This window comes from Garra rufa, chromosome 6 (assembly GCF_049309525.1).
Source record: "Garra rufa chromosome 6, GarRuf1.0, whole genome shotgun sequence".
Lineage (NCBI taxonomy): Eukaryota > Metazoa > Chordata > Actinopteri > Cypriniformes > Cyprinidae > Garra > Garra rufa.
Window position 1 is genome coordinate 10,533,551 of NC_133366.1, and position 12,412 is coordinate 10,545,962.

The 12,412-nt window shown below is 36.0% G+C and overlaps 1 protein-coding gene across 1 annotated transcript in view; it reads left to right on the forward strand.

The window, feature by feature from the left end:
* jag1a (jagged canonical Notch ligand 1a) overlaps positions 1-12,412 on the forward strand; it is a 39,840-nt gene that overhangs the window by 3,027 nt on the left and 24,401 nt on the right. The window contains exons 3-7 of the mRNA XM_073841728.1: positions 3,981-4,038; positions 6,189-6,446; positions 7,552-7,612; positions 8,812-8,942; positions 9,041-9,160. Of these exons, the coding sequence (XP_073697829.1) occupies positions 3,981-4,038; positions 6,189-6,446; positions 7,552-7,612; positions 8,812-8,942; positions 9,041-9,160 (628 nt within the window). The remainder of the gene's footprint in view (positions 1-3,980; positions 4,039-6,188; positions 6,447-7,551; positions 7,613-8,811; positions 8,943-9,040; positions 9,161-12,412) is intronic.

Sequence of the window (12,412 nt, forward strand, 5' to 3'; positions counted from 1 at the left end):
TTCTCCATTCTGAATCTGAATGCTGCAATTGTTTTTGCTGAAGCTCATGTTTACTTTCGCAACTCATAAGGCCGAGCCTTCAGTACGAGGTCAAAGCAAGTCAGTCTGATAGTCCAATTAGGGCCAGTTTCCGTGGCAGCCGCGCTCAAACATCTCACCCCCTGCCCACGTCGATCAGAGCGGTCTAGACCTGGCCCTGAATGGAGATTAATTAGACATTGTCATCTTGCATGCTTTCTTTTGCGTCACAAGTCTACCTAGCAATTGAACTGTGCAGCCTGCCATGCTGGATTGTGGGACGGCGGTTCAACAAAAAGCGGGTTTACAAAGAAACACGGGGGGTCTTTGCATGAGTGTGTGTGCGTGTGTGTTCTGATCTATTTGTTGTTCGTTTTCGCATCATCAGCAGCGGTCAGATGAAAATGCACGGTGTGTGTATGGATGTTTCAGACGGAGTCTTGGTAACCAGCGTCATGCTGTTAGTGAACTTGGGAGAGATGAAGACTAGAAAGAGCTTCTGGATTGAGTTTGATCGTACTGCACTCAATCTTTTGTGGTTCTGTAAATTAAGCTAAAAATTTTGTTGTGTATAGGGTTGTTGAGTTGCTCTTTGGTTCTTTGGAGATGTTCTGTTAAAGGGATAGTTCACCCAAAAATAAAAATTCTGTCAGTAATTCATAACCCTCATGTCGTTCCAAACCTTTAAGACTAATGGTAGGACCATTGCTGTCTATTCAGGGTGAGAAAACTCTTGGATTTCATCAAAAATATCTTAATTTGTGTTCTGAAGATGAGCCAAGGTCATACAGGTTTGGAACAACATGACAGAATTGTCATTATTGGGTGAACTGTCTCTTTAATATGCTTTCAGATCCATAACTTGGTTTAAGGGATCTCTCATTCATTTGATAATATCATTCTTTTCATTCATGCAAAATTAAATTTTTACCTTTTTTAGAAGTTCGCTTGGATGATGTGTATGGATCTGATCAGGGCTGGCTGATATGTTCACAATATATTTACAATGCCTTTGTTGGAAATATAAAATAAGGCAACATTTGATGTTGGAAAAACTGTCTGATTTAGTTGTGTTTCAATGAATCAGTGCATGTCATTTTTTATATATTAAAGGTTTTGTAAACACTTTGCAGGTATTTATTGTTATTTTTGTGCATATAAATGGAACTGTTCAAGTATCATTCTTAAAAAGCTTTGATTATTTTCTATATGTAGATTTTTTTTCTTGCATCTGCTCACCAAGCCTGCGTTTATTTGATACAAAGTATAGCAAAACAGTAAAATTTTGAAATATTTTTACTATTTAAAAGGACAGCTTTCTACTTGAATATATTTTAAAATGTAATTTATTCCTGTGATCAAAGCTAAATTTTCAGCAGTTCTTCAGTGTCACATGATTCTTCAGAAATCATTCTGATATGCTGATTTGCTGCTCAAGAAACATTTTTTAGTATTAGTATTATAATCGATATTTAAAACAGCTGAGTACATTTTTTGTCAGCATTCTTTGATGAACTGAAAGATCCAAACCTTTTGTAACATTATACACTACTCCATTTAAAAACTTGGAGTCAGTATTATTATAATAATTTTTTTTTAGGAAAGAGATTATAGAAATTAATACTTTTATTTAGCAAGGATGCTTTAAATTGATCAAAAGTGATGATAAAGACATTCATAATGTTACAAAAGATTTCTATTTCAGATAAATGCTGTTCTTCTGAACTTTCTATTCATCAAAGAAACCTGAAATAATTCTACTCAGCTGTTTTCAACATAATTATAATAATAAATGTTTTTTGCGCAGCAAATCAGAACATTAGAATGACTGGAGTTAAGCTAAAAATTCAGCTTTGAAATCAAAGGAGTAAATTACATTTTACAATATATTCAAATAGAAAACAGTTATTTTAAATAGTAAAAATATTTCAAAATTTTACTGTTTTTGCTGCACTTTGAATCAAATAAATGCAGGCCAGATGAGCAGAACAGAATCTTACTGTTCACAAACTTTTGACTGATAGTGTACGTAAATACTTTGCTCTAAATATTGAATACAGTCAAACAAACATCTCTGTCAGTGTGACGTGAGTTCTGTCTGAGATGTTCCTCGTGTCTTTCTCACACTGTCTCTAGTTCAAATCACTGAAGTGTCACTTGCGGATGAATCCTGTAGCCCTTCTGTGTCTCTCTGTGCGTGAGTTTGAACTCTGAATGGCCTGCAGTCCACGCTGCACTCGCTCGTCTGACTTCACCTTCATTTGTGTCTGTGTGGATGGATGGATTAAAGCTCATAAAGGCCTGTAGATCCCTCAGACTGCAGAGGCAGGAAGAGCCAGCATTATCGGTGTGTGTGAGGTCATCTCAGAGAGCACTGATGGAGTCAATGCTTCTGCTGTCAGTTCTCAGAATCGGCTCGTATTCTGAGAATATTTCTCAAGCTGTTTCTGTCAGTTTCATGCTTTCTCTTTTTCCTCTTAGCATCTCGTTGAGAGTTTTTCTCACACATTCTTTCACTCTCCTGTCTGTCCTGTTGCTTATCTTCAGTCGACGAAGGGCCAGATAGTGATAGTAGTTCAGTGATGTCTCCTGATAAAGCGTAGAGTAATCAATCATTACAGTGTTTGTGCAGCAGCGCTGTATTAATGGTTGCTGAAAATTCATAGTTGCCATCACAGGATTTTTGCTGCTCAAAAGTTTCTCAAAGATCTCTTATGCTCATCAAAGTTCAATTTGATCAAAAATACAGAAAAAATATGAAATATTATTGCAATTCAAAATAACAGTTTTTTATTTTAATATAATTTAAAGTATAGTTTATTTTTGTGGTGCAAAGCTGAATTTCCATCAGCCATTACTCCAGTCTCCAGTGTCACATGAACCTTTAGAAATCATTCTAATATACTGATTTATTACTTTTATTATTAATGTTGGAAACAGTTGTGCTGATTAATATTTTTTTAGAACCTGTGATACTTTTTTCAGGATTCTTTGATGAATAAAAAAAGTACAGCATTTATTCAAAATAGAAATCTTAGCCCTTTGAGCAAAAAAGTCTCCTTTAAAAAGCATTAAAAATCTTACCAATCCCAAACTTTTGAGCGGCAGTGTATATTCAAACAGTTATTTTAAATTAAGATTGAAGCATATTTTTAAATGTTTAATTTGTATTTTTTTTAACTGTCAAAATGTTTAAACTTTTAATTAAAGATTCAAATTTCAGTCTAGCATTGATAGAATGTTTCAAAATGTAAGACAATGATGTCATTGTATTATTTGCATATTAAATTCTGATTGGTTTAGCCTTTCAAAAATATTTTTAACCTTTTAGTTCTAAAATTAGTAACATTTTGGCGTAAAGTTATGTGATGAGGGCATTACTTGTGGGTTCATAATTTTGCTTTCTCTCAATTTTGACTAAACCTCACCTGTTTTAGCTAACTGTATAACTTAAATCAACAGAATTTGGAACACAAATGTAACCCTGGACCACAAAACCAGTAATAATTCATATTTCTTCAAATTAAGATTTATACAATATCTAAAAGCAGAATAAATAAGCTTTCCATTGATGTGTGCTACAACTATTTTAAAATCTGGAATCTGAGGGTGCAAAAAAATCTAAATATTGAGAAAATTGCCTTTAAAGTTGTCCAAATAAAGTTCTTAGCAATGCATATTACCAATCAAAAAATAAGTTTTCATATATTTATGGTAGGAAATTTACTAAATATCTTCATGGAACATGATCTTTACTTAATATCCTAATGATTTTCAGCAAAAAAAAGTAAAATTTATGATTTTGACCCATACAATGTATTGTTGGCTATTGCTACAAATATTTTGGGGCGAGTGACATTTCTGTCAAGTAACCTAAAACTCTCTCACCACTGGATCGTTGTGAATGAATATAACGTGTGTAGTGTGTATTGGTGATTTCATGTGTTTTTTCTTTCTTTCAGAGGTCATATACATTGATCGTGGAGGCTTTGGACTTCAATAATGACTCGAGCACTGGCAGTGAGTATCTCTGTCTCTCACACACACACTTTATTCTGTATCTTTGATGAGAGTACACTGAGAAAGTGACAATGAAAGAGAGCATGTGTGAAGGCAGCATGCAGCTTGTGTGTATTTCTGTGTATTTCTGTGCATGTGTGTGTGTGTTGTGGATGGCTGGCAAACACTTCCTGTTACTAAACCGCTGCCTGCACCTGCTTGCATTCATCAGTCTTTTAAACACATTGTTATAAGCGTGAGACAAACTTACACACATGCAGCAGTGAGAAAGTTGGAAATTTGGGTCATTGCTTGCAGTAGAATCAAGGGTGTAATATATGTGTATAATCTATTTTTATTATTTATCCCATTCAGATCTAAGTAAGTGTGTGAGTGTGTGCCAAATCTGAACAGGAGTGCAAATATTGACTTGTACTTAACAGCAACATGTCAAGAAGCCTAGCACGGGTCCATCTTCTGTAGCACGGCATTCATTAACACACACACACACACACACACACACACACACACACACACACACACACACACACACACACACACACACACACACACACACACACACACACACACACACACACACACACACACACATTAGTAAATGCGTCAGCTGTTAACATAACAAATCAAATGACTGCTGTGTAACTAGGGTTTAAAGACCAAATGAAGCAGTAAATACATTCTTAGGCTGTGTTCGCAAACTAATTCCAGTCAAAAGTTTTTGAACAGTAAGATTGTTTATGTCTTTTTAAAGAAGTCTCTTTTGCTCACCAAGCCTGCATTTATTTGATTCAAAGTACAGCAAAAACAGTACAATTTTTTACACTTTTTTTCTATTTTAATATATTTTAAAATGTAATTTATGCCTGTGATTCCAAAGCTGAATTTTCAGCATCATTACTCCAGTCTTCAGTGTCACATGATCCTTCAGAAATCATTTGAATATGTTAATTTGCTGTTCAAGACACATTTATTTTTATTATCAATATTTAAAACAGTTTTAAAACAATTTTTTTTCAGGATTCTTTGATGAATAGAAAGATCCAAAGATCAGCATTTATCTGAAATAAAAAGCTTTTATAACATTATACACTGTACCATTCAAAAGCTTTTATTTTTTTGGGAACTTTTATTTATCAAGGATGCTTTGAATTGATCAAAAGTGATGATAAAAACATTTATAATGTTACAAAAGATTTCTATTTCAGATAAATGCTGTTCTTCTGAACTTTCTATTCATCAAAAAAACCTGAAAAACTCAACTGTTTTTAACATCATAATATTACTAATAAATGTTTTTGATCAGCAAATCAGAATATTAGAATGATTTCTGAAGGATCATGTGAGTGGAGTAATGATGCTAAAAATTCAACTTTAATCACAGGAATAAATTACATTTTAAAATATATTCAAATAGAAAACAGGTATATAAAATAGTAAAAATATTTAGAAATTTTACTGTTTTTGCTGCACTTTGAATCAAATAAACGCAGGCTTGGTGAGCAGAAGAGACTTCTTTAAAAACGTTAAAAATCTTACTGTTCAAAAACTTTTAAATGGTAGTGTATATTAATTTTATTTCACATTTCTATTATATTTCATATTATATTTGTGTACATATGCTAACAAAAATGGCAAAAACACAACACTTTTCGCTTTTGCACTATGGTGTGATGTTTCCAGCGTCATGTGGGTGTCTGAAGGCCCGTCTCGCTCTCAGGTAAACAAGGAGGAGAGGTAACAGTGAGATCTCAGCTTTGGCAGCCTCCTGTATTTCTGAAAGACAGGTTTGGGTCAGGACAGTTCTACTAAACCACAAGCCACACACACTTCACACACTCCTCTCACAATTTACAGCCCTTTGGCCAAATACCTCACCGCTGTGCTGGATTCTGGCCTGCCCTGAAAAAACTACTAAAATATTCCTCTGCCCAATAGTAAACAAAGGCTATAGTACACTGCTCTTAAAGGGACAGCTACCCTAAAAGATCTATTTGTCATGCTAAGCATCATAAGGCTTGGAACATAGAGTAAAAATCATAAAAGCGAACATTTATGATACTTTTATTGTGCTTTTTGTCCATCTGTTTCTTTTGTGTACAATAGACATTCAGCCTAATATCTCCTTTTCTCTCTGTTTCTCTTTCTTGTAGGCATTAATGGACAAGTCATAGAGAAAGCGGTCCAGTCTGGCATGATTAACCCAAACCGTCAGTGGCAGGTTTTGAAACACAATGGTCCCATAGCGCAGTTCCAGTACCAGATTCGGGTGACCTGCGATGAGCACTACTTCGGCTTTGGCTGCAATAAGTTCTGTCGGCCTAGAGATGACTTCTTCGGCCACTATACCTGCGATCACAATGGCAACAAGACCTGCTTGGAGGGATGGGCCGGCCCAGAATGCAACACTGGTAAGAGGTGGCACCTTTGTCAGATTTACAGTGCTTTTGTGCATGAATTTAAAGAGGTAAAATACTTCAGATTTCATATTTGGGCACATTAAAGTTTAATGTGTTCACCCTATCATTTCAAGATGATTCTTACTGTTTCTGAAAATGTCTCTTCTGCTCACCAAGGCTGCATTTTGTTGATTAAAAATACAATAAAATCAGTAATTTTGTGAAATATTATTACAGTTTTAAATAAATGATTTCCATTTGAATATATTTTGAAATGTAATTTATTCATGTGATGCAAAGCTGAATTTTCAACATCATTACGCCAGTGTTCAGTGTCACATGATCTTTCAGAAATAATCTAATATGATGATTTAGTGCTCGATTTATATATATATATATATATATATATATATATATATATATATATATATATATATTTTTTTAAATTAAATAAAAAGAAAAAAGAGAATTTAATTAAATTACTTTTTTTTTATTCAATCCTAAAATACTGATGTAAATTAATTAAAATTGTACAATTCATGTACATTTATGTAATGAATATATTTTATAATGTTTCTAAATATTTTTTAAAATAATTTTGTACATTTTTAGTCGGCTACAAATTGTTCTCCTTGAGTAAAAATAAAATATAATAAAATAAAATAAAATAAATTAAAAAGATTCACAAAACAATGGACAAGTTGTGGAAATTCATTGATCAAAAAGTGTGGGAATAAGATTTAGGCTCAGTCAGACTGGACTCATACCGACTCGTTGACCTCATAGGGATGTTGTTATATGAGATTGTCACTATCACAACAAAGCTTTGGCTCACACACACACATAAACCCGTCTGCAAGCTAGTGTGTGTTAGTGTTGGATACGGTGTGGTTTTGCGACAGTATTAGGGTGGATTTTATCTCTGTAATAGTGTTTATTCCCTCATTCACTCCCGCATGAAGAAACACGAGTGGAGGGGAAAAGAAATGACATCATGCTGGCAATGTGTGATGATGATCAGAGCGCCAGGAGTGGCGTGATGAGAGAGAACTGCTGAGATCACACAGATGGAGCTGATAGCAGTAACCGTGTGCCTCTTTCTCTCTTGTTTTCTTAGCCATTTGTAAGCAGGGCTGCAGCACTGAGCATGGCTCCTGTAAAGTGCCTGGAGACTGCAGGTAACACAGCATTCATTTATACGAAATATAATTAATTTAATGACCCTTTTTCCAAAACCAAGTGAGCTGACTTCTGTCAAAATGGACAGCTCTCTTCTAAAAAAAAAAAGACTCAACATGTCTCTTTTCAAGTTTAATTTTAAAGGATTAGTTCATGTCAAGAATAAACATTTCCTGATAATTTACTCACCATCGTGTCATCCAAGATGGACTTCAGTCGAAAAGAAATTAAGGTTTTTAAGGGAAACATTCCAGGATTTTTCTCCATATAGTGGACTTCAATGGGGATCAACGGGTTGAAGGTCCAAATTGCAGTTGTAATGCAGCTTTAAAAGGCTCTAAATGATCCCAGTGTTATCCAGCAAAACGGTCATCATTTTCTAAGAAAAATATGAATTTATATACTTTTTAACCACAAATGCTCATCTCACGCATTAAGCAAACAAGCACACAGGATCTAGGTGGAAGAACCAACCCAGTGTTTACACAGCAAACGTGCAAAGAAATTCAAACACCCTTTACAAAATAAGGTAAAACAAAAATGTCGGGCGATTTTGAAGTTGAGGAAAAAATGAGATGGAGTTTTTCACCATACCCTACCTTTTTGAACCAGAGTACACAGATGAAGAACTAACAGCACGTGACTTTTCCAACGTGATTATGCAATGCGTGAAGACACGTTTGTGCTTAAAAAGTGTGTAAGTTTTATTTTTTTAGAAAATGACGGATTGTTCTACTAGTTAAGACCCTCATTACGCAGCTGGGATCTGTGAAGCTGCATTGAAACAGCAATTTGGACCTTCATCCCATTGGCTACCATTAAAGTCCACTATATGGAGAAAAATCCTGGAATGTTTTCCTCAAAAACCTTAATTTCTTTACATCTAAAGAAAGAAAGACATGAAAATCTTGGATGACATGGGGATGACATGGGGAAAATTATCAGTCCATTTTCGTTCTGGAAGTAAACTAATCCTTTAAGCCTTACACAATACTGAAATAAGCAATAAAATGCACAAATATTCAATGAAATACAGTCTTTTATACCCTTATGGCAGCCTTTGTATGCCTTAAAATCCTGTTCTAGGTAGGCAGCTCACTAGGTATTGCAACAGAGTCATGTTATGCCAGTGATTTCATGTTTCAAAAAAAATGGAAGTGGTGTAGTATATTCAGAGGTGATGTTTTGTCCTTCACAGGTGTCTGTACGGCTGGCAGGGTGAGTATTGTGACCAGTGTATTCCTCATCCCGGCTGTGTGCATGGCACATGTGTCGAACCCTGGCAGTGCCTGTGTGACACCAACTGGGGAGGGCAGCTCTGTGACAAAGGTATTCTATTCTATTCTATTCTATTCTATTCTATTCTATTCTATTCTATTCTGTTTATCAGCTTGAGTCCTTTGGTTAAAATGTTTTGTTTGATTTAGACTTGAACACCTGTGGTACACGGCAGCCTTGTCTAAATGGCGGGACCTGCAGTAACACCGGACCTGACAAATACCACTGCGCCTGTCCTGATGGCTACTCGGGACAGAACTGTGAGAGAGGTGGGTCATACCCAAACACACACACCTTAAATAAGGGAAGTTCACTGTAGACATCCTATAAAAAAAAAGAAAATTATATCATGGGAAGGAGGAGGAGGAATGGGAGTGGCGCCAACTCCTGAGTGAACTTTGTGGATATGACAATATTAAAGGGATAGTTCACCCAAAAATGAAAATTCTGTCATTAATTACTCACTCTCATGTCGTTCCAAACCCGTAAGACCTTCATTCATCTTTGGAACACAAATTAATATATTTTGGATGAAATCCAAGAGCTTTCTGATCCTCCATAGACCGCAATGGTCCTACCACGGTTGTTAAAATAGTCCATGCGACATCAGTGGTTAAAGTGAAAATTTTATGAAGCTACAAGCTACTTTTTGTGTGCAAAGAAAACAAAAATAAGAACTTTATTCAACAATTATTTTCCTCCGCGTCATGCATCACCCTAGCGCCATTGTGGAGAGTATCACGACAGGAGGGTCAGAGAGCTCTTGGATTTCATCAAAAATATCTTAATTTGTCTTCCAAAGATGAACGAAGGTCTTACAGGTTTGGAACGACATGAGGGTAATTAATGACAGAATTTTAATTTGTGGGTGAGCTATCCCTCTAATGTATTTGGTCTTGGCAGAATAGATATTCTACGTTGAATTGCTGCTGCTGTTGTAGATTATTTTCATACTGCTGTTGCACAAACAGCATACATAATAACCTATAGGAGATCTATACAGGTGGAGCTGGGGAGGTGGAGGGTTTCTGAGGTACTCTGAAAGCATGCTGTAAAATGCTCTAGTGAATGCTAACCAGTCATTTAAATGTAAAGTAGCAAGATCATTGGCTGCGTATGCAACTTGAACCAATCAGTGCCAAGTAGTTTAATGCTGTGAATATTATCAGTTTGTGTTAATGACCCATTAGCTTGCACCATCTAGATTTCATGACAGAACTTGGCATTTTCATTCTGAATTTTATGAATCACAAAAACCTGAGGATGCATCATGGTTTCTTCATATTTATTACACCACTGTTGCACTACAGTTTGAGACTGATAGGATTTTTTAATGTTTTTGGAATTTCGGTAGGCTACGATCACACTGTGAGCCTTAGTGCTCAATTCCTTTGCTCAGATCCAATTTTTTTGTATAGCTGTTCACATTGTTGTTTTAAATGTGGCATCAGATTTACAGTGTGAACAGATTATGGTTCTAAACCAGGGGTGCCCAATCCTGTTCTTGGAGATCTACTATCCTGCAAAGTTCAGCTCCAACCCTGATTAAACACACCTGAACCAGCTAATTAATCTCTTAGGTAGCACTTGATAATTACAGACAGCTGCGTTGGAGCAGGGCTGGAACTAAAGTCTGCAGGTAGGTAGATCTCCAGGAACAGGATTGGGCACCCCTGTTCTAAACTTACTCGTATGCGCAAAAGAACAATATGAACAGGGTTGCCAGGTTTCCAAACAAAATCCACCCATTTGCTTGTCAAAACTAGCCCAAAACTATCCCAATGACGTTCCGGGGTTAAATACCGTAATAGTGAGGTCACTTAAAGGTTGTATCAGCGATTTCTAGCCTAAAACATAAAGTGTCAATTTCAGCTGACCTTTCTTAACGATCCGCTCGCTGCCTGCCCCATAAATTGTCTGTGAAAAAACCGCGTCTCTCTGGTCAGCCTAGGATCCGAGATATGCCAAAAAAACAATCGGCACTACCAACCTTTCCACAGATAAACAAACAGTGTTCCAACCAATCACCGTCAGGGGTTTGGTGTTGTGGACTTTCCTACTGGTGCAGGGATGTGAGGGAGGCGGAGCGAAAGTCCACAACACCAAACCCCTGACGCTGATTGGTTGGAACACTGTTTGTTTATCTGTGGAAAGGTTGGTAGTGCCGATTGTTTTTTTGGCATATCTCGGACCCTAGGCTGACCAGAGAGACGCGATTTTTTCACAGACAATTTATGGGGCAGGCAGCGAGCGGATCATGATGAAAGGTCAGCTGAATTTGACACTTTATGTTTCAGGCTAGAAATCGCTGATACAACCTTTAAACTTACAGAGTTAAAAAACCACCTACAGCAACAGTAAAAAAGTAGCCCAATTCTGTCGGAAAACTGTGGACTTGGCAACACTTGGCAACGATGTTGATCTAGACTGACGTAAAAGTCACATGAATTCTGATATGACTGTTTAGACTGTGGTCGCATTGCAAAACATCTGACCTGTATCGGATTTAGTACCACATATGGAAGTAGCACAATTCAGAATTGAAAAGATCAGATTCCATTCGGTTTGTGCAGTTCACACTGTCATGAAAAAAAAACTGTTATTTGATCAAAAATACAGTAAAAAAATTTTTTAATATGATTTAAAATGTAATTTATTCCTGTGATGCAAAGCTGAATTTTCAGCATCATTACTCCAGTCTTCAGTGTCACATGATCCTTCAGAAATAATTCTAATATGCTGATTTGCTGCTCAAGTAACATTTCTTATTATTAGTTATTATTATTAGTTATATTAGTTATATGTTGAAAACAGTGCATTTAAGTTTTATAACATTATAAATGTCTCCACTGTCACTTTTGATCAATTTAATACATCCTCTCTGAATAAGAAATGTATTTAATGTGAGGAATATTACTGGAGAATGACCATCATGGATAAATTTATGATTGATTTGAATTTTCCTAAGAGCAAAAAAAGTTGCTAGACAGATGTTTTCTTAAATGCATGGTTTGCATGTTTCGCTTTTGTAACTTATCAGCGATTCGTCAAATTAAGCCATGTATCATATTCCAGCTCATACTGGCCAACTGGCAAGAAACTCAGTTTTATTTACTGGCCAAAGCCAACTTTTACTCATATTTGGCACTTGGTGAAAGTTAATTTTAAATCCTGCTTGTCCGTATTTCCCTTTTTCGATATATACTGGAATCTGTCATTCGTCTTTCTTTGGACGGGAGATTTTTATGTGCAGTAAGAACACATAAAGAGAGAAACACATGCAAACATACACTTACTAATCAAGCAATCCGTGCCCAGGCCAAAGCCAAAGAATGCAGTGTGCATTAATTTGGTTTGGGCAGAATAATGTAATGCATGCATCACATATGTGTGTTGGAAAAATAGATCCGTTACTCGGGTTGGTTTGGCATGATCTGTCTCCTGCCAAACAAACTTCACCAGGCTGTCCTGGACGCAATAATAGAGATATTTTTTTTGTCCTGCTGTTTTTGTTTTGTTCT